This window comes from Rana temporaria, chromosome 1 (genome assembly GCF_905171775.1).
Source record: "Rana temporaria chromosome 1, aRanTem1.1, whole genome shotgun sequence".
Lineage (NCBI taxonomy): Eukaryota > Metazoa > Chordata > Amphibia > Anura > Ranidae > Rana > Rana temporaria.
The window spans coordinates 246,459,800-246,483,077 of NC_053489.1; the positions used below are offsets into that span (position 1 = coordinate 246,459,800).

General features: G+C 45.2%; 1 protein-coding gene across 1 annotated transcript; it reads left to right on the forward strand.

Annotated features, from left to right (window-relative positions):
- Positions 1 to 8,176: 8,176 nt before the first annotated feature.
- On the forward strand, positions 8,177 to 18,024 carry EMC4 (ER membrane protein complex subunit 4). Its single transcript, XM_040352713.1, has 6 exons — positions 8,177 to 8,298; positions 12,648 to 12,739; positions 14,927 to 15,038; positions 15,144 to 15,297; positions 17,538 to 17,698; positions 17,868 to 18,024. The coding sequence occupies exons 2-6, from the start codon at positions 12,657 to 12,659 to the stop codon at positions 17,901 to 17,903; spliced, it is 546 nt and encodes a 181-aa protein (XP_040208647.1). The 5' UTR covers positions 8,177 to 8,298; positions 12,648 to 12,656; the 3' UTR covers positions 17,904 to 18,024.
- Positions 18,025 to 23,278: the final 5,254 nt, after the last annotated feature.

Below are 23,278 nucleotides of genomic sequence, written 5' to 3' on the forward strand. Positions count from 1 at the left end.
GAACATTAAAGCAGTAATAAACCCAAGAGCAAACATTTATTATTTTGCAGCTCACCAATTCTGAGATGTGATTGCTGCATTAGTTTTTTTTTTAAGCTCTATTTTCTTTATATCTGATGATCCTGACAGTAATTCTCTTTCTTTTTTTTCTTTTTTTTAAGAGCAAGCTGGTCTGCAAATGTACAGGGCTGAGAAGATTTTTTTTTTTTTAACACAGGCAAGGGTGCTTGCAATAGTCAGCCTTTATTTATTTATGAAAAACCGTCATCCCAAAAGGAACTGTAACGGATTATAAAGTGTTAACTGGAGTTCGGCTTCAATCTGTTAGTGTGTCTAAATCTGCTAGTACATCTAACACTCCCTTTCCCTCCAGACTGACAATGCTGCTGTGCCTCCTGTTCTCCTTCAGGCTCCATTCACACCTAGGCGACAAAACGCCCGACGCTCGATACGATGGAGGGGCGAATTTCCATTGCTGTCTATGAGATGGTTCACATCTCACGCCGAAGCGCCGTACGCCTGCTGCCTGAAAACAAGTCCCGGACCCTTTTTTTCAGGCGGCATTGGCGTTCGGCCATAGACAGCAATGGAAATGATTTGTGAAAAAAAAAAAGTTACACAAATCGTGGCAAAATACGCCGCATACGCGGCGTTACAATGTGAATGCAGCCTCACCCAGAGTGGGGGCAGTCTAATACAGGAGGCGTGTTACTGGCCAGATCACCTAATGCAGCCACCACATCTAAAGCTGGATACACACTATACAACGTTTGTCTGATTTCCTTTAGATTTACATGTAGTGCAAGGGCCTGCCTGATTGTATTCAAAAACAACTTTCAAGGTTTGACCCTGATATTATTATATGGTTTTGGTAAATCTGAAGGAAAAACAATCTACAGAAAATTGTATAGTGTGTAGCCAACTAAATGATTGGTAAGCTGCAATATATTACATTTTTGGTTTGGGAATTAATATCTCTTTAACCACTTGCCGACCAGCCACCGTCTTTATATTGCGGCAGGTCTGCTCGTTCGCGCGAATCGCCATAGCTGTACTTCGGTCCGTTTTACAGCTATAGCGCCAAGTGTCCGCTGTGCGGCGGGGGAGCAGATGCGTGTGGCCGGTAGCCGCGATCGCTCCTGAGAGAGACAGAACAGGAATCCGTCAATGTAAACAGACAGATCCCCATTCTGACAGGAGAGTAGAGAGAGATCTGCTGTTCCTAGTGATCAGGAACAGCAGTCTCTCTCCTCCTCCAGTCAGTCCTATCCCCCCACAGTTAGAAACACCTCCAAGAGAACACATTTACTTCTTCTTTTTTTTTCTCAAAAAAGGATGTTTATTGAATAATATGGCAATAAAAAGACATGGTTACATACATTTTGTTTTTGTCATTATTCATCCATCCTTACACATTCTCATAAAACAAAAAAGGAAATAACAGAAAATCCACACAAAACTTCTGGAATGCTACCTCTTCCTCCTATAAAAGTCACCACAGTTTATAGTACCACAAAACACGACATTTACTTCTTGATCACCACAGGTGTCAACCGCTTCCCTGGCAGTGCCATTTATACAGTAATCAGTGCATTTTTATAGCGCTGATCGCTGTATAAATGTCACTGGTCCCAAAAAAGTGTCCGATCTTGCTGCTGCAATTTTGCAGTCCTGCTAAAAATTGGAAGAGCATTACATGTGTGTGTATGTATGGGGTAGTGAGTGGTTGATACTTTTAGGGGAAGGCCCCCCCCCCCCCTTTTCTTTTTTCCCCTGTCTATTTCTCCTCTCTCTGGCTACTATTACTCTCCCTGGTTTGCCGTCCAAAATATTTGGACTATTTCTTGTTGACGAACATGCTATTCCAACAATGGTCTAGAATGTGTTCTCCTGTTCTGTAATTTTTGATGGGTTCTGCATTCTACTACTGCCATTGTTTAAAGTGAAAATGATAAATAAATGCCTTTAAAAAAAAAAATCGCTGATCACCACTATTCCTAGTGAAAAAAAAATAATAATAAAAATGCAAAAAATCTATCCCCTATTTTGTAGACTATAACTTTTGTGCAAACCAATCAATATACACTTATTGCGATTTTTTTATTAAATTTTTTTGGATATTTATTATAGCAAAAAAGTAAAAAATATTGTTGTTTTTTTTTTTCAAAATTGACTGTGTTTTTTTGTTTATAGTGCAAAAAATAAGAACCGCAGAGGTGATCAAATGCCACCAAAAGAATACTCTATATGTGGGACGTAAATTTTGTTTGTGTACAACGTTGCACGACCGCGCAATTGTCAGTTAAAGCTGTTCTCCACCCTAAAGTGGAGTCCCGCTGATCGGAACCCTCCCCCCCTCCGGTGTCACATTTGACACCTTTCAGGGGGGAGGGGGGTGCAGATACCTGTCTAAAGACAGGTATTTGCACCCACTTCCGGCCACACGCTACGGGCAAAAGACGGGTTTTTCTGTTTTCCCGTCTGTCGCCCGTTGTGTGCTGGGAACACTCGGCTCCCAGCACACAGCGTGTGAGCCAATCGGCGGGCGCAGCGCGACTCGCGCATGCGCCGTAGGGAACCGGGCAGTGGTTCCCTCAGCGTGGATGGCGGGGGGAGCAGCAGAAAGACGAGCGATCGCTCGTGCTCTGCTGCGATCAGCGCTGGACTCCAGGACAGGTAAGTGTCCTAATATTAAAAGTCAGCAGCTGCAGTATTTGTAGCTGCTGGCTTTTAATATTTTTTCCCCATGGCACATCCGCTTTAATGCCACACAGTGCCGATTCGCAAAAAATGGTGGGGGTGGGGAAAATCTTCTGGTCCTTAAGGCCCCTTTTACACGGGCGTTCCGATCAGGTCCGCCTGTCAGCTTTTCCCCTATGGAGCGGTGGATGTCTGCGGTGACATGTCCGCTGACACCCTCCGCTATCCGATCTGATCCTGTCTGTGAAATCCATCCGGGCAGTCCGTTTTCATCCAATCTCCATAGATGGGAGGGCGGGGCTTTGACAGGTTCATCTCTGCACAGTGAGCGGAGACAGGCCTGTCATCCACCGGCTCAGCGGGGGGATCAACTGAGCGATCCCTGCTGAGCAAAGCGGACAAGCCCGTGTGAAAGAGGCCTAAGTGGTTAAATTTGCAGTTTATATACAAAAAGCTCCCTAGTTCTTTAGTCACATCACTTACCTGTAATAAAAGCGGTGTGAAACCCCAAATCAAAAATGTAATATATTGCAGCTTAGCAATTATTAGTTCCTCTCTCTGAACTTCTAGCTCTTCAATGGATAACAGATTTGGGTCTTCAGGCAGAACAGCAGTACAGAGGGTCCGACAGAAGCACCGCCCCTCCTTTCTCCTCCTTCACTGAAAAAGATGTATTTCATGGAATACACTGCTGGTAACAGGATCTGTGAATGGAGGAGAGATTCCTGTGTGATGATACTCTCCCCCATTCACAGATAATTTTACAAGTAATGAAAGAGGAGGGGGCACATCACACCACCTGTACTGCTGTTCTGTAAGAATGTCTGAACCTGCTAACCGTTGAAGTGCTGGAAGCTTGGAGACAGGAAGAGGACAGGCATCCCTGCACAGATCTCTCCAGGATCATACTTCATTACAGCATGCCTCCCAACTTTTTGAGATGGGAATGATTGACACTTATCGGCTAAAGTATGCAGACATAGGACACACCCCTTGCCATGCCCCCTTAAAGGAGAATTGTACAAAAAAACAAGTTTGGTTAAACCCACGAGTGTTTTTTTTTTACCACTACTATTCCTTTATATTGGCTTTTGGAATTTACAAATGCAGCAATTTAGAAATCAGGTGAAAGGTTTAGGGCTGGGAAACACTTTTTGATTGATAAAAAGTGCATTTTATATACAACTCTATAGATCAGACCAAAATGAGGAGGAATAAGGGACAGAGGGACATTGCTCCAAATCAGGGACAGTCCCTCAAAATCAGGGGCAGTTGGGAGCTATGATTACAGTAATGTGACTAAAGCTGTGGAAATCTTTTTTTTTTGTTTTGTTTTTAAGCTAAACGTCAGCTTTAAAGTATAACTAAATGTGTTTTATTTTAGTTTTTCATGGAGTGAAGAAGGATAACAACCCCTGACAGGTTTTTATTACCGCCTGTTTCCTTGTTAGGGAGGTTCACTCTCTTTTTTGTCCTGTTTACCGTAATCACCGAAAGTGATAGAAATTCCCACATTTTGAGTTGTCACCTAAACAGGAATAGAGGACACATCTTCCAATTGTGACACTTATTCTGGTAACATTCCAGGGATTCCCTTCCTGCTTTGGAGGGATTTCCTCTTTTTGTTTTGGCAATGTGACAGGAAGTGAAGGGAAATCTCCCTAACAGAACACAGATAACAAAAATAAATCAATAAATGTCTGTAGGGATATTTTGTGTGTGTGTGCAAATACATATCTTCCAATTTTTTGAGATAAGAACAAGGGACACCTATTAGCAAAAGTATGCAGACATAGGACATACCCCCTGCCACGCCCCTTAACCGCTTGGGATCCGTGCTATAGTCAAATGACGGCTACAGCGCGGATCCGAAAATCCAAGTGGACGTCAATTGACGTCCGCCCCTTTGCGCAAACTCTGTGTTGGCCGTGTCCCTTGGACATAGCCAATTACAGATCGCCACGAACGGCCAATTAGAGTGGCTGTTTGCGATGCGATCTGTGCGGCCAATGAGAGATGATCTCATATGTAAACATATGAGATCATCTCTCATTGCCGTTTTACACAGAGACAGCGTCCTGTCTCTGGAGAGGAGACCGATCTGTGTCCCTTGTACATAGGGACACAGATTGGTCACCCCCCCCCGTCACCCCCCCCTCCACCTACAGTTAGAACACAATGCAGGGAATACATTTAACCCCTTCCTCACCCCCTAGTGTTAACCCCTTCAATGCCAGTCACATTTATACTGTAATTAGTGCATATTTATAGCACTGATCGCAGTATAAATGTGAATGGCGCCAAAAATGTGTCAAAAGTGTCCGATGTGTCCGCCATAACGTCGCAGTCCCAATAAAAATCGCAGATCGCCGCCATTTCTAGTAAAAAAAATAAATAATACAAAATAATAATTCTGTCCCCTATTTTGTAGGCGCTATAACTTTTGCGCAAACCAGTCGCTTATTGCGATTTTTTTTTTTACCAAAAATATGTAGAAGAATACGTATCGGCCTAAACTGAGAAAAAAATGTGTTTTTTTTTTGTTTTTTTTTTTAATTGGGATATTTATTATAGCAACAAGTAAAAAATATTGTATTTTTTTCAAAATTGTCACTCTTTTTTGTTTATAGCGCAAAGAATAAAAACTGCACAGGCGATCAAATACCACCAAAAGAAAGCTCTATTTGTGGGGAAAAAAGGACGTCAATTTTGTTTGGGAGCCACGTCGCACGACCGCGCAATTGTTAGTTAAAGCGACGCAGTGCCGGAAGCTGAAATTTCACCTGGGCAGGAGGGGGGTATATGTGCCCAGTAAGCAAGTGGTTAAAGGAGAATTATTTAAAAAAGATGATTGGTTAAAGTGAAACCCACAAGGACTTTTTTTATCACTACTATTCGTTTATATTGGCTTTTAAAATTTACACATGCAGCATTTTAAAATTGTAAGAAAGGTTTAGCACTGGGAGACACTTTTCTGAAAGATAAAAAGTGCATTTTATATACAATGATATAGATCCGACAAAAATGAGGGACAAATGAGGAGGAATGAGGGACAGGGGGACATTGCTCCAAATCAGGGACAGTTGGGAGCTATGCAAATATCATTAGAAGTGAACCAACTCTTTAACCATTTCCCGCCCGGCCTATAGCAGAATGACTGTCAGGCGACGTCCAGCAGGATAACAGCCACTGCGCGCCCGTGGCGCGCATTGTGGCGAACGGTGGTGCGTTGTATCAGTCTGACACACCACTACACCGATCTCGGTAAAGAGCCTCCGATGGAGGCTCTTTACCACGTTATCAGCCATGTCCAATCATGTAAACAGGAAGAGCTGTTGATCGGCTTTTCCTCACTCGCGTCTGACAGATGCGAGTAGAGGAGAGCCTATCGGCTGCTTTCCTGACAGGGGGGTCTGTGCTGATTGTCTATCAGCGCAGCTCCCCCTTCTCGGATGCCCGCCCAAGACCACCAGGATGCCGCAATGGACCACCAGATATGCCACCTAGACCACCAGGGAAAAGCCAATCTGTGCTCAGGCAGCTGCCAATCAGTGCCCATCCCCAATGCCTGCCAGTGCCATCAGTGATGCATATAAGTGCCACATATCGGTGCCCATCAGTGCCACTCATAAGTACCCATCAGTGCAGCCTTTTAGTGCCCATCAGTGTCGCCTATCAATGCCCATCATTGCTGCATATCAGTGCCACCTATCAGTACCCATTGTCAGTGCCACCTCATCAGTGCCGCCTTATCAGTGCCCATCAGTGAAGGAGAAAACGTACTTATTTACAAAATGTTATAACAGAAACAACAGAAAACGTATTTTTTTCAAAATTTTCGGTCTTTTTTAATTTGTTAAACAAAAAAAAACGCAGAGGTGATCAAATACCACCAAATGAAAGCTCTATTTGTGGGAAAAAAATGATAAAAATTCTGTTTGGGTCCAGTGTAGCATGACCGCGCAATTGTAATTTAAACAGAGCTGGAAATTGGCTTGGGCAGGAATGGGGTGTAAGTGCCTGGTATTGAAGTGGTTAAAGCAGGGGTCTCAAACTGGTGGCCCTCCAGCTGTTGCAAAACTACAAGTCCCATAAGGCATTGCAAGGCTGACAGTTAAAAGCATGACTCCCACAGGCTGAGGCATGATGGAACTTGTAGTTTCTCAACAGCTGGAGGGAAGCCAGTTTGAGACCCCTGCTTTAAATCATTTGATTTTCATCCTTTACCAACTAACGACTGTACATGCACAGTATGTTGCTGCCTGCTTACGGGTTGAGGGTGCACGCATGTACACCCTGACATCTGCTGTGATTGTACAAAGCAGAAGTCTGTCAGCAAGTCCCAGCCATGAGTAATGCTGATTGGCTGTGTCCAACCACAGTCCAGATCCCCATGCTGACAATCAACACAGGGCTCTGTACAGAGGGAACAATCTCTCTGTTTCTTATCCCTGCAAAGGATAGGAAACAAGGAGATCTGTTAGTAAAAGTAGCACACATTACACATAGTTAGGCACATATTTAACCCATTGATCGCCATAGATGTTAACCCTTTACCAGTCAGTGTCATTATGACAGTGATTGTGTATGGTATTAATACTGATCACTGTATTAGTGTCACTGGTGATGTCAGTGGCAGCAAGTCAGTTAGAGTCAGATTGTCCGCTGCACTAAGTCACTGATCACTGCTATTACTAGTATAAAAAATATATATATTACTATATAACCCATAGTTCGTAGACACCCTAAGGCTGCATTCACACCTAGACGTATGTTACCGCGGCGTATTTTGCCGCGACAAATTGCGGCGTTTTGTCCCGCGATTTGCCGCAACAAAACGCGGTAAAATATGCCGCGGTAACATACACAGGAGGGGTGACAACATTGTCAGCTATGGCCGAATGCCGAAAGCCGCCTGAAAAAAAGGTCCGGGACTTGTTTTGGGCTTCAGGCGTTTCATCGTTCGGCGTTCGGCGTGGAGATGTGAACCATCTCCATAGCCGACAATGTAAACTCACCCCTCCAGCGTATCAGGAGCTGCTGCGGCGTCGCGCTACAGGCGTATATACGCCTAGGTGTGAATGGGCACTAACTCTCACACAAACCAATCAATATACACTTTTTTTTACCAAAGATATGTAGCAGGATTTTTTTTAATTGGATAGGTTTTATAGCAGATTGTAAAAAAAAAAAAAAAATTTTTTCAGAATGATCTCTTTTTTGAAAAAAAAAACAAAAAAAACAGTGCTGATCAAATACCACCAAAAGAAAGTTATATTTGTGTGTAAAAAAAATTATAAAAATCTATCCATCCTTTCTATCAATCTGTCTCTCCGTATCTTGAACTTGTAATCACCTAGTAATATGATAACAATGTGATAATGGCAGGAGCCCTCATTCAATCCTGTGCTCATCATCATCTGACTCCGGTAAAATGGCGGCTTTGGAGAAGACAGGAAGTTCCCCTCTCCTTCCTCTAGTGGTGAGGAATCCTCTGTACACTGATTGGAAGGTATAGGAGGTTGTAGTGAGGTCGGGAAGCAGCGTCCTTCCGGAGCAAAGAGCTATCGATAATATTTGTAGGAGCTGCAGTCGGGGGTAAGTCAGGATATTGGTGTATTGTGCGTGTATTTCATCTATAGCTGGGGGGTTTGAGACTACAATAAATATTTCATTTCTACAATGTTAGTGTTTGAAATGGTCTTCCTTTGCTGGTTAGTGCACCAGTGATAGGCAGGCCACAGGCATTGGATGCACAGCCACGGCTATCTACTGAACCAGACACGAGAGCTGTCATTGTTCTCCCCAGGGCTCTCCTACTCCTGCTCCTCTGTGTCCCCAGGATTGCTACAGGGGGAATCGGGATGGAGAGTGGGGGAAGATCAGGGAGCCCCCATTCAATGCAGAGGGTGACCGGGGAGCCCCCGGCCAATGCAGAGGGTGACCGGGGAGCCCCCGGCCAATGCAGAGGGTGACCGGGGAGCCCCCGGCCAATGCAGAGGGTGACCGGGGAGCCCCCGGCCAATGCAGAGGGTGACCGGGGAGCCCCCGGCCAATGCAGAGGGGGTGGAGAGGATCAGGGAGCCCCCGTCCAATGGAGAGGGGGGAGGAGAGGATCAGGGAGCCCCCGTCCAATGGAGAGGGGGGAGGAGAGGATCAGGGAGCCCCCGTCCAATGGAGAGGGGGGAGGAGAGGATCAGGGAGCCCCCGTCCAGAGGAGAGGATCAGGGAGCCCCCGTCCAATGGAGAGGGGGGAGGAGAGGATCAGGGAGCCCCCGTCCAATGGAGAGGGGGGAGGAGAGGATCAGGGAGCCCCCGTCCAATGGAGAGGGGGGAGGAGAGGATCAGGGAGCCCCCGTCCAATGGAGAGGGGGGAGGAGAGGATCAGGGAGCCCCCGTCCAATGGAGAGGGGGGAGGAGAGGATCAGGGAGCCCCCGTCCAATGGAGAGGGGGGAGGAGAGGATCAGGGAGCCCCCGTCCAATGGAGAGGGGGGAGGAGAGGATCAGGGAGCCCCCGTCCAATGGAGAGGGGGGAGGAGAGGATCAGGGAGCCCCCGTCCAATGGAGAGGGGGGAGGAGAGGATCAGGGAGCCCCCGTCCAATGGAGAGGGGGGAGGAGAGGATCAGGGAGCCCCCGTCCAATGGAGAGGGGAGAGGATCAGGGAGCCCCCGTCCAATGGAGAGGGGGGAGGAGAGGATCAGGGAGCCCCCGTCCAATGGAGAGGGGGGAGGAGAGGATCAGGGAGCCCCCGTCCAATGGAGAGGGGGGAGGAGAGGATCAGGGAGCCCCCGTCCAATGGAGAGGGGGGAGGAGAGGATCAGGGAGCCCCCGTCCAATGGAGAGGGGGGAGGAGAGGATCAGGGAGCCCCCGTCCAATGGAGAGGGGGGAGGAGAGGATCAGGGAGCCCCCGTCCAATGGAGAGGGGGGAGGAGAGGATCAGGGAGCCCCCGTCCAATGGAGAGGGGGGAGGAGAGGGTGAGGGAGCCCCCGTCCAATGGAGAGGGGAAGGAGAGGGTGAGGGAGCCCCCGTCCAATGGAGAGGGGAAGGAGAGGGTGAGGGAGCCCCCGTCCAATGGAGAGGAGAGGGGAAGGAGAGGGTGAGGGAGCCCCCGTCCAATGGAGAGGGGAAGGAGAGGGTGAGGGAGCCCCCGTCCAATGGAGAGGGGGAGGAGAGGATGAGGGAGCCCCCGTCCAATGGAGAGTGGGAGGAGAGGATGAGGGAGCCCCCGTCAAATGGAGAGTGGGAGGAGAGGATGAGGGAGCCCCCGTCCAATGGAGAGTGGGAGGAGAGGATGAGGGAGCCCCCGTCCAATGGAGAGTGGGAGGAGAGGATGAGGGAGCCCCCGTCCAATGGAGAGTGGGAGGAGAGGATGAGGGAGCCCCCGTCCAATGGAGAAGAATAAGGAGATGCCCAAATCAGCAGCTGTGGTATGTGCTGATTGGACATAAATCCAGGGCTCATAATTTCAAGTCCCGAGCTACTAACCAGGCCTAAAAGGTTACACGCCACCAGTTGCTTTGCCCCCACCCCTAATTCTGCTCCCTAAACACACCCTCGTAAATTATCTCATGAAATGGCACTTAATGTTTTATGCAGAATTAAGTTTTATATAAATAAATATTAACAACAACTTTATCCGTGCCCACCAATGCAGCCTTCCCGTGCCCACCAATGCAGCCTGCCTGTGCAGGAGAAGAGAGAAGAGGAACAGGGGAGCTGCCTGGATGATCAGAGCTCAGGGAACACAGCGATAACGGCTTTCATTTAAATTTCTGTATGTTCCCACTGCTCTCTGTCACATACAGCCCTAATCACTCGTCCCAGAGGACCCGGCGGACGCCAGTTTGTTTACAAGTGATGGCTCCGTCATTGGACGGAGTGATCACTTGTAAACAAACCGGCGTCATTTGATGATGCTGGTTCCTCCCTCCCCTCTCTGTACCGATCGGTACAGTGTGAGAGAAGAGAGCGGGTGTCAGCGCTGTGGGCTGGATCTGTGACAATTGCAGTCACAGATCCAGCCATATCTGCAAATACCCCAGCCAATACTCTGCAATACCCCGGCCAATACTCTGGGGGGAAAAAAAAAAGCATTTTAACCACTTCCTGCCCGCCGTCATATGACATCCTTGACTTTGTGCAGGGATATCTGAATGATGGGTGCAGCTACAGGCATCATTCAGATATCGTCTTTTTCAGCCAGCGATTCTAGTCTACACCATAAGAATAATCATGGCGACTGTTCCGCCTCCTGATCGTTCTTACAGGAGGCGAAAGGGGACGTCCCTGTCCCCCCTCTCGTCGCCCTCAGGTGCTTCTACCGACTCACCGCAATGATCGAAGCCAGGATCGTTTTTTTTTTTTTTCATTTCAGGCTTCCCAGCCTAGAGGTGAGATGTCATGTCTCACTGTAAAGAGGACCTTTCATGCCATATTCCTATTACAAGGGATGTTTACATTCCTTGTAATAGGAATAAAAGTGATCAAAACATTTATTTTTGTGAAAAAATGTGTCAAACTAAAATAAAGTAAGGCCCCTTTCACACGGGGCGGATCAGTAATGATCCTGCCCCGTGAACCTCCGCTTGCTCAGCGGGGATCGCTCTGTTGATCCCCGATGAGCCGGCGGATGACAGGGCGGTCCCTGCACACTGTGCAGGGACCGCCCTGTCTTTTCTCCGCTCTCCCCTATGGGGGGGATCGGATGAACACGGACCGTCTGTCCGTGTTCACCCGATCCGATCCACCAGACGGATGGAAAAGTAGGTTTTTCCTCCATCACACTTTGACGGGTCGGATGTCAGTGGGCATGTCACCGCTGACTTCCGTGGCTCCATAGAGGAGCACGAAGCGCCCTTTCAGGTCCGCCTAAAAAACTGGCAGGCGGACCTAAACGGTCCGCCCGTGTGAAAGAGCCCTTAAATGAACAATAAAAAAAAAGCATATATAATGTTTTGGGTTTCTATATAATTTTCTAGCAAATAAATGATGATTTTTCCATGTAGGAGAGAAATGTCAGAATTGGTCTGGGTGCTCCAGAATGCCTGAAGGTGCTCCCTGCATGTTGGGCCTCTGTATGTGGCCATGCTGTGTAAAAGTCTCACACATGTGGTATCGCCATACTCGGAAGGAATAGCAGAATGTGTTTTAGGGGGTAATTTGTGGTATGCATATGCTGTGTGTGAGAAATAACCTGCTAATATGACAATTTTGTGGGGGGGGAATCTTGATTTTGCAAAGAATTGTGGGAAAAAATAACAACGTCAAAAAAACTCACAATGCCTCTTTCTAAATACCTTGGAATGTCTTCTTTCTAAAAAAGGGTCATTTGGGGGGTATTTGTACTTTTCTGGCATGTTGGGGTCTCAAGAAATGAGATAGGCCGTCAGTACTTCAGGTGTGATCAATTTTCAGATATTGGCACTATAGCTTGTGGACGCTATAACTTTCACAAAGACCAAATAATATCCACCAATTTGTACTTCTTTTTACCAAAGATATATAACAGTATAAATGTTGGCCAAAATTTATGAAGAAAAATTACTAATTTTCTAAATTTTATAACAGAAACAAGAAAAAATATATTTTTTACAGAATTTTCAGTCTTTTTTCTTTTATAGCGCAAAAAAAAACAAAAAAAAACAACGGTGATTAAATACCACCAAAAAAAAGCTTTACTTGTGGGGAAAAAAAGGACAAAAATTTCATATGGGTAAAATGTTGTATGACTGCGGAATTGTCATTCAAAATGTGAGAGCACCGAAAGTGGGAAATTGGTCTGGTTATTAAGGGGGTTTAAGTGCCCGGTGGTGAAGTGGTTGAGGATGCATTGTGTAACATTGTACATATAAAATCTTGCTTGCCAAAGATTGTTTTAAGACATTTTAGGATTGTTTATTTTTATATATTATTAATTTTGTCATAATAATTTTTTGGTTTACAGAACTCAGAGATGGCATCTGCACCGAATCTGGTTGCAAACCGCAAATCTGGCCGCTTTAAGTGGGCTATTGAGTTTGGGATTGGAGGAAACAGGTAGGAACTTACAAAACTGTTCATTGCTCTTCACTATTTCTTCCCATTCAATCAGTTTTAATATACTGTCAAAAAGTGTTTTGTTTAGTTGTTTTTTTAACCACTTCCCTACCGACGCATTGTCAAATGACGTTGGCAGGAACCCTTTTTCGATCTGGGTGGACGTCATATGACGTCCTGTATTCCCGGCGTTCTAGGGCGCGCGCACCCCGGCGTGCGTGCCTGGTGGCCGCGAATGCGGGTGATCACGGCAGGAGTTTGGATCTGGGTGTGTAAACACACAGATCCACCTCCTGTCAGAGGTGAGGAGACCAATGTGTTCTCCCAGTACAGAGGAACACACATCGGTTTCCTCCCCTTGTGAGTCCCCACCCCCCTACAGTTAGAACACACTATAGGGAACATTTTAACCCCTTCAGTGCCCCCTAGTGGTTAACCCCTTACCTGCCAGTCACATTTACACAGTAATCAGTGCATATTTATAGCACTAATCACTGTATAAATGTGAATGGTCCCAAAAACTTGTCAAAAGTGTCCGATGTGTTAGCCGCAATGTCACGGTCACAATTAAAAAATCGCAGATCGCCGCCATTACTAGTAAAAAAATTAATAAAATAAAAATGCCATAAATCTATCACCTATTTTGTAGACGCTGTAACTTTTGCGCAAACAAATCAATATGCGTTTTTTTTTTTTTTTTTTTTTTACCAAAAATATGTAGAAGAATACGTATCGGCCTAAGGGCTCTTTCACACTGAGCGCCCGTTCAGGTCCGTCTGTCCGTTTTTTTTTTTTTTGCGGACCTGTACGGCACTCCGTGCTCCTCTATGGAGCCGCGGATGTCAGCGGTGACATGCCCGCTGACATCCGATCCGCCAAAGTGTGACGGAGGAAAAACCTACTTTTACTTCCGTCTGGCGGATCGAATCGGGTGAACACAGACAGACGGTCTGTGTTCATCCGATTTCCCCCCCCCCCCCCCCCCCCCCATAGGGGAGAGTGGAGAAAAGACAGGGCGGTCCCTGCACAGTGTGCGGGGACCGCCCTGTCATCCGCCGGCTCAGCGGGGATCAACGGAGCGATCCCTGCTGAGCAAGCGGAGGTGCACGGAGCGGATCATTACTGATCCGCCCAGTGTGAAAGAGGCCTTAACTGAGGAATTTTTTTTTTTTAAAAAAATAAATAAAAAACGCAGACATGATCAAATACCACCAAACGAAAGCTCTATTTGTTTGGGGGAAAAAAAACATAAAGATTTTGTTTGGGTACAGTGTTGCATGACCATGCAATTGTCATTCAAAGTGCAACAGCGCTGAAAACTAAAAATTGGTCTGGGCAGGAAGGGGGTGAAAATGCCCTGTATGGGGGGGTTAAATTAGAGAATATGTGCAGGTACTTATTACTCCCTAACCTGAGTTACCTTTAAAGTGGTTGTGAAGTCACATTGAAGTGACTGGCCTACACACACCAAATCCTCCTACACAAGTTGTACCTCCTTTATCTGCAATCTCTTCTCCATCCAGAATTTATAAAGCTTGTATGAGCATTCAGAAAAAAAGGTGGGTGGAGAGCTGAAGTTCCACTCTGCAGAGCTCAGTGAGAAGAGCTCTAAGGCTGGATTCACACCTGTGCTTTTTGCATTTTGCAGATTTGCTCTACAGAACATGTTCCATAGGAAACTATATTAAATGGACTGTAGTGCAAATCTGAAAAATGCAAAAAGCACTAAAACTGCATAGGTGTGAATCCAGCCTAAGAGCTGATTGGAGGGAAGGGACACACCCCCTTCACACAGTAACAGAACGGAGGCTGTTAATCAGCTGGAGGTCCCTCCCCTGTCGCCATTATTCTCTTGGTGTCAGAATTGATTCATGCAGACAGAAACGACACTTAGTTCTCTGGACTGAGACAAGTACACACTATAGAAGGATGGCCTTTGTTCATATTTCATGTCTGAGGTTTACAACCACTTGAAGGGAAGTTTAAAAATAAAAGACTTACTGGCTGGATCACCAGTTGAAAATAAGAGGAAAGCCTAAATAAAGAAAACCTAATGCAGCCATCACATCTAAGTATATAACATTTTGTCTTTTTGGATTTAGATCCGCTTTATCCATAGCTACAAATCTTAGAAACGTATAAACTGCTTTCAGCTGAAATGTATACACCTTTTGACTCCCTTTTCAGAGGTCGGAGTGACAGAAGTGCTACACAGGACAGTATGTATCCTGTGGGATATTCTGACAAACAAGTGGCAGACACCAGTGTGCAGGAGTCTGACCACATCCTGGTGGAGAAGGTAAGGTCACATAGCTCTGTAATTGTACATTATGTCCTGATAGATGGGTTTAGAAATTATTCAACGATTTTCTATGAAATCTGGTGATTCTTTTTCTGTATGCAGCGTTGCTGGGACATCGCTCTAGGACCTCTTAAACAGATACCTATGAATCTATTCATTATGTATATGGCTGGTAATACAATCTCCATCTTCCCTATTATGATGGTGTGTATGATGGCATGGAGACCCATACAAGCGCTGCTTGCTACACCTGCAAGTAAGTTTTTTTTTTTTTTTTTTTTTGCTTTGTTTTGCTATTATTATTGTTGTTAAGTGACATTTACATTACCTGGGAGGAAAAGGGCACTATAACTGAAAGCCTCTGCAGTTGTGCCATTGGCTTTTATTTTTTGTAATGAAAGTTCATTAAGTTTTACAGGAAGTACTAAGTTCCATAAACGTAACAAGAACCATACAAACGTATAGGCATAAATTCCACATCTGTTATACATAACTGCAAGAATTACAGATAACCTATGTACTGCCTTCATTTGGGGGCGGTAAGTATCGCATAATAAAGGGCACTGAGGTTCTCCACCCATCCCCAAACCTTCGTCAACACTGGTATGAGCAGCTACGTTGGGGGGAATCAAAGTAAAACATGTATCACAACTACTGTATATAAATATACGTGAACTGACCTATGAGGTATGGCACACATGCAGCGAGCAGATGTGACTCGGATGGAACGTTGGCATTATGGGGGAGGAAAGGGGTAATGGGAAAAGGGAAACAAAACCTTAGGAAGGGAAAGCGATAAGCAATCTAATAACCAAAGTTGGGTACGTCCCATAGGGGGATCGTGTAGCAATGACACATCTTGGGTAGGGTATAGGGATGGCGGTTAGATTATTGGGATCTCCCAAGAATAATACAGCCAGCCTGACCAAATATAAAAAAAAAAAAATCCTCCTGGTCTCTGACCATATGTATCCACCACTCTGCCTCCATAATAGCATCTACCTCCCTCTGCCAGTATTGTCTTTTATCTCTATCTGGATCCCTGCCTATGAGGATTTTTCCCTATTTTGCTGCCCTGGAGACCCCTGGCACTGGGACAGGAATTGAAGGAAACTACCCAAAGAGAAATACAGTGGGCAGTAAAAATCTGACAGCAACTGTGCAATCCCTCTAAGCTAAAATAAAGTGTTAATATTGCCGTTTGTGTCTCAAGTGGAGAGGGTTCTGGTATATAAGTGCCATCACTAAAACAGAAAAATGAGGGAAATACTCCCCAATGGGGGTCAATACAGCAAGAAATACCTGCAAGTGGCGCTAACCATTTATCACTTTATCCATAACTAAAAAAGTTTTAGTTGTTGATTTTCTTTTAACCACTTTCCGACCGCTGGCCGTTATTTAACGTCCTGGGCTTTTTGATGGTATATCTGAATGATGGGTGCAGCTACAGGCATCATTCAGATATCAGCATTTTCAGCCGGCGATTCCCTACACCATAAGAACGATCATAGCAGCTGTTCCCCCGCCTTGATCGTTCTTACGGGCGGCGAGAGGGGACATCCTCCGGTGCTTCTACCGACTCACCTGTGCGGTCGGTGACAGGATCCGCCCGCCCCGGATGTTGATCATAGAGTCTCTGATTGTCAGAGGCCGGGCGCAATGTTATGACGTCATGCCCAGCCTCTGCATTAAAAAAAAACGGCGCTGCTTCGGCTGTGATCTTTTTTTTTTTTTTTTTTTTTTTTTTTTTACTTTAGCCTAGAGGTGCGATGTGGGGTCTTTATTGACCCCATATCTCACTGTAAAGGGGTCCCGTCATGCATTATTCCTATTACAAGGGATGTTTGCATTCCTTGTAATAGGAATAAAAGTGATCAATACAATACATTTTTTTTTTTTTTTTTTTTAAAGTGCCCCTGTCCCCATGTGCTCGCACGCAGAAGCGAACGCATACGTAAGTCCCGCCCACATATGAAAACTGTGTTGAGGTATTGCTGCAAACGTTAGAGCGAGAGCAGTAATTTTGGCCCTAGACCTCCTCTGTAACTCAAAACATGTAACCAGTAAAAAAAATTAAAGCGTCGGCTATGGGGATTTTTAAGTACTGAAGTTTGGTGCCATTCCACGAGTGTGTGCAATTTTGAAGCGTGACATGTTGGGTATCTATTTACTCGGCGTAACTTCATCTTTCACATTATGCAAAAAAATTGGGCTAACTTTACTGTTTTTTTGAAGCATGAAACGCGTTTCAAAAATTGCTGCGCAAATACCGTGCGAGATAAAAAGTTGCAATGAGCGCCATTGTAGTCTCTAGGGTCTCTGCTAAAAAAATATATAATGTTTGGGGGTTCTATGTAATTTTTACATGTAGGAGAGATGTCAGAATTGACCTGGTTATTAAGCGGTTAATATAAACATTTCTAAAGCTTACCCCCATCACTGGTACCATATTATTATATTAAATGTTTTTTTTTTTTTTTCTCTGATCTTATTTAGCCTTCAAGCTCCTGGAGAGCTCTGGTCAGCGGTTTCTACAAGGGCTGGTTTACCTGATTGGAAACCTTTTGGGTCTAGCATTGGCTGTTTACAAGTGTCAGTCTATGGGACTCTTGCCTACGCATGCTTCTGACTGGTTGGCCTTCATTGAACCACCTGAGGTTAGTCTACATCTCTATACAGATTCCAGTATTTAATGTTAAATGTTAGATTGTGTTATAAGAACTATTATTGCAGCGTGCAACTAAAAGTAAAATTTCAGGGGCTTAGAAAAAAAAGTTATTGATAAAGATTTGAATCTGTTTACCTAACATATAATGTCTTTTGCAGAGAATGGAATACGTTGGCGGAGGAATCGTATTGTAAAGCTAAAAGATGCACAGAAGCCTTTTTATCATAAAGAAGTTTGTACATTGTGAAAACTGCTAACTACTATTATGACAGCATATTTGTTTTGTCCCTTTAATAAATTATTATTTCTTCGTAAATTGTATGAGCGTGTCCTTATTTTACAATATATCTAAAATAAACACTAGCTTACCTCTGCTGCAGAGCATGTAGTTCTGCTTGGAGGAGAATTATAAGCAGAATTAAACTCTCTCAATCTACATTAAAGCGGGGGTTCACCCCAAAAAAAAAAAATTAACATGACATTCAGCCGAGTTGTCAGAATGACAATCGGCTTTTTTTTGTTTTTGTTTTTTTTTTCAGTGCAGCACATACCTTATTTCCACCGCCGCTTCCGGGTATGTAATGTGCGGGACTGGGCGTTCCCTACTGCGCATGCGCGAGTCACGCTGTGCATTCCCACTGGTCCCTGCTGTCTTCTGGGACCTGTGTGCCTACCACAAGACAAGGGGGGGGGGGGGGCGGAGTAGGCGCCGGAAGTGGGGTAGGCAACCTTGATCACCGGGGTGATCTATGCCCAAAAGTGGGAGCAAATACCTGTATTAGACAGGTATCTGCTCACCCCCCCCCCCTGAAAAGGTGCCAAATGTGACACCTTGGGGGGGGGGGGATACCAAAAAGCAGAAGTTCCATTTTTGGGTGGAACTCCGATTTTTTTTTTTTTTTTTTTTTTTTTAATTCTTACACTGCTACCATTAGGAAAGTATAATATATTTAAAAATAGGAAGAATGTTTGGGGTGGGTTTAGAACAGTGCCAACAAATAATGAAAACAAAAAATAATTTAGAACATGAAATTTATTTTAAACAAATTTGGATTAGATAAAAGCATTATGTATCCTTATATATCTATTTGTGTGATCACACTGAAAGGATTCCAATTAATCTGTGGTTACACGATGGTGTGTTTTCCCAACATGTTTCGCCAACGTTGGCTTCTTCATGGGATTACAAGCCGCAAAAAGGGTATGTTAGTACTGCACAAGGGATATACAAAAGGTACAAACATTAAAAATACAAAAAAATTAACATAAACAAAATATAACCGCCCAAAACACATACAAAAACATAATATAATTTGCCTTATCCACTAAACTCAGAGCTTATCCCAGCAGATCCCCAGGGGATCAACACCACCACTGTGGAGAGGGGGCACCATGCGGCCAGAGGACACATAATGGCCAAGCTAAAGTGAAAAGGTGATTTATAAGAACAGAATTTTTGTATAAATATTTATGTTAAGCAGGTTTTAACAGCACCATGTTACACAGAACATTGGCATACAAGTCTAGCCTAGGTATATTAAATTGTCCAGAATATTTACTTGGAGATAAGTTACAAAATATACACAGGAGGGCGCCTGCAGGTAAAGTAGCTTGTTTCCAGAAAGATGGATAAATATGGCTGAGACAAAAAAGTAGGAATAATAAACTAAACAAATAGGAATAAAAGAAAAGCATCATATATTTTGTCTCAGATTCTGCTAGTGGTCAAGATCTAGTGAGTAATCTGTATGATACAAGAAAAAAGCCCCGTTCTATGAGCTTACTGAGGATTAACATAAATTCTGTCCACAGTTTCTCATTACTTCATATTATACTATAATGGGCCAAGGGACTTATGTCTCACAGATAGACAAAGTAGTTTAAAGAGAAAATGGTAGATTTTTGAAAAAACACAAAAAAATGTGAGTATTGGTATGTCATTGATTTAGAAAAATCGCAGATAAAAGTAAGTGGATGGTTATTTTGTATAAGTAGTTTAGAGCCTAGTTATAAGTACGTTTAGGGGACAAACAATTTTTCCCATATGCTATATTTCAAAGTTCTTATAGGAATCTCACCTCACAAGCACAACAAAAATGTTCCCAGGTGGCCCTCGATCTCTGGCTGAGGAGCCGGCTTTATATGTCCTCCATTCGGCCAGCATCTGACGTCACCGGCCGAATGCGGAAATTAGGGCATCACCGTGCATGCACATGAGCCTGGATCCATCCCTGTACTACATTACCCAAAGGGACATGTGGGAGAAGGTGGCGTGTCCAGTGACAATAATGAACATCGGTCTGACAGCCTGAATGTTCGCATCACCAGATGGACAGCCCTACCTCCAATCTAAAACAGTCATTGGCCAATGGGGCAAAGGAGGTGGGGAAGTATCACCATCCCGAAGGACAGGGAGCTTGGGATCAGATGGATACAAACGGATGCTTGTGGGCAGTCTTAAGGAAGACCCATGGCAAAGTGCAGCGATGGAGAGCGGGGACTGGCGGGACACCCCATCAGTGTCCGTATGGTCGCATATCGCACCCACCACCTCCACGGGTGCATACAGGGGCACAGCAGTAAATTGTAAAGCAGAACCAGACCCATCAATTTAACAGTTTCAAAAAGTTACATTCTTGGAATGCCGGGATTGCCAACTGTCACATTTTGCTTGTGTCCTCAACCAAACTGTCAAACCATCAAATGGCTGGTGTCATAACTGATCACGTGCAGCACCATTACAGCTGTAGATTTATTTTTGCTATTTTTTTCCCCCTTGAAAGTGGAGTTTCCCTTTAAATCAATACTTCCCTTTACATTATTGCTGTAGGTTTGGCTCTTCAAAATGCAGCTTTCCGGTGAGGCCATTCTCAGCCTGGCTTTTGGATTTCTGAGTGGACTTGGGAGTAGGTGCTTTCCAGACTCTGGTAAAAGTTAGCTGTGGGATGCTTTAAAAGTTCAGAACCATTGGCATTGCCTCTGTGCTTGCCCTTTCTGGCGACTTAGTCCTTGGCCCAACCAGCCTACTCACTGAGAGCTACCTAAATTATTTAGGTCCCTGAGCACCCGTTTCCTCTAGTTTTGCCACAAAAGAATGCTGGGGGGACCGAGAGCTGTTGTCATCCACTGGGTGGTATGTCATGCGTGCGCTCTTTCCCGCCATACAGCGTCTGCTGCTACTCCAAGCTTAACCACTTAAGGACCACCCCATGTACATATACGTCCACAATATGGCACGTACAGGCACATGGGCGTATAGGTACGTCCTCGCCTATTAGCGGGTGGGGGGTCCGATCGGGCCAGATCAGAGAGCTTTGTGGAATTTTGATTCATTCCTGCTGCTCACCTACAGTGACTTTGGTGACCTTCAGTCTTCTGACCATCACCTAGTAACAGCTGTATGGATTTCACAGTTCATCTGAGGTTTTGACTTTGCCTCGTTTCGGTCCTCTTTGGCTTTATTGGGTGTGGCTGGGCCCTCCAAGGCGTTCACCATGGTCATGCAAGATTGTGTGACCCAAATTACTTGCCGTTTCTGACTGCAGAGGGCACTAGCGTGCTTCTGCGCCCACTCTTGCAGATTTTTTAATCTGACTTGCGTCTAGCCTTAGCACCTTCCAAGCCATTAACCACAGAGACTGCCTGATTTTGAACTGCACCAGTCCTTGACTTTTGGGCTTGCCCCTGAACAATTGCTCTCAAATGACAGACAGTTTGGGCTCTTGTTAATACAGTGTGCACCACTCTAAAACTACAGGTGTGTTGCTTTTACCAGTGTGGTTTCCTACTCCTAAGGCTGTGTTATGTCCCCTTGCCGCTCTGTGTCTCTCAGGTGCTGCTGGCAATGCTGCCAGTATCTGCTCAGCAAGTTACACACACAGGCCGATGTACTACTTAACCAGAGCAAGGTTTATTACTCAGAACATTATGGCATTCTTACATGGAGGAGTCTTATTCCAAACAGCTTCTGTCCTTATCAGATGTAATCCCTTCTCAGCCTCATGTGTCTGCTTCCAGTTCCCCTCACACACTGTCTGACTTTCTGGTACAGCTCCTCCTCCCCCATCATGCATCAGGAGAAAGAGGATAAAGGTCACAGTGATCTATCAAAAACATCACACCTCCTTTCCTTCCCCCAAAAAAAAAAAAAAAAACATAAGAGAACAAAATGTTGAACACATAACAAGGCAAGTGAGATCAGTTCAGCAAGTAGTATCTCCAACTCAGTTCTGTGATTTCCGCAGCACTTCATGAGCCCTTTGTCTCTGTTCCCTGACCTCCAATGTGTCCCGTAAGATTTCAGCACTTTGCCAGCGAGGCGTTTGACGTCTTTGACGGGTAGACTTACGAAGAGGCACAGCACCGGGAGGGATAGAGTCAGTCAAAGGTTCTGGAGATGTCAGTGGGCGTCCCACAGACAAATCAGTCTCTAACTCCAGGCACATGTCCGGGCTCCTCAGGAATATGGTCACCAACCGGTTCAGGGTTTGGTTGTAAACTTGTGGGATCATGCCAGACACCATGCCATATGTCACCAGCAGAGTTCAGAGTAGACTCTGGTGGGTGGTTAGAAAGAGGGGTCGGGTTTGTCACTAGTGGCCGGCAAATGCGTTTCCTCAATTGTGAAAGGTGTAGCCGAACACAAATGCCTTCCTCCAGGCGGACAAGGTACATTCTTCTGCCAAGAGTTCCATCAATAACGCCAGGAAGCCAAAGCTCTGTAATTCCGAGACCATACAAGATCACCGGCACGGAATCCCAGACGGCCCGGCGGAGGAGGTGTTGGTGACTGTTCCTGCGGACGAACTAAATCAAGTTTGGTGCGGAGATGCCTGCCAAACATAAGAAAAGCCGGTGACAGCCCAGTAGTAGCGTGTTTCGTGTTACGGTACATGATCAAGAATTCCAGCAGCTTCTCTTCTGACAGTCCAACCTGGTCCAGAGTGGACAGTAAGTGCTTCTTAAATGTCTGCACAAATCGTTCTGCCAGCCCATTTGAAGCTGGATGATAAGGAGCTGTTTTGTAGTGTTGGACGCCCAAGCCACTAAGGAAGGATTGAAACTCATGCGATGTAAATTGAGTTCCATTGTCGGAGACTATGGCTGTTGGCAAGCCATATTGAGCAACGAGCTTCCTTAAGACTAGAATGGTAGCAGCTGAGGTAATAGAAGGCATTTGAAAAACCTCCGGCCATTTTGAATGCGCATCTACCACGATCAAATACATTTTACCCTGGATGGGGCCAGCAAAATCAAGATGGAGTCTGGACCACGGTTCTGTTGGCCATGGCCAAGGTTGCAGGGTTCCTCTCTTTTGGGGTCGCTGGGCTTGACAGCACCCAGGACATTGAGCAACATAATCTTCAATTGCCGTATCCATTTGTGGCCACCAAACATAGCTCCGGGCTCGCTGCTTCATGCGCACCACACCAGGATGGCCTTCATGCAGTATCCTTAGCATGGTTGATTGCAAGTACTGGGGTACAATCACTCTATTGCCCCATTGTAGGCAACCAGCATTAGTCACAAGCTCACATTTTCTGGCAAAGTACGGACGAAATTCACCTGA

Bases quoted from the DNA above. Each gene is read 5' to 3' on its own strand.
- EMC4 (XM_040352713.1), top strand. From the start codon at position 12,657: ATGGCATCTGCACCGAATCTGGTTGCAAACCGCAAATCTGGCCGCTTT. The intron at 12,740-14,926 runs GTAGGAACTTAC...CTCCCTTTTCAG, and splicing joins TTTGGGATTGGAGGAAACAG to AGGTCGGAGTGACAGAAGTG. The intron at 15,039-15,143 runs GTAAGGTCACAT...TTCTGTATGCAG, and splicing joins ACCACATCCTGGTGGAGAAG to CGTTGCTGGGACATCGCTCT.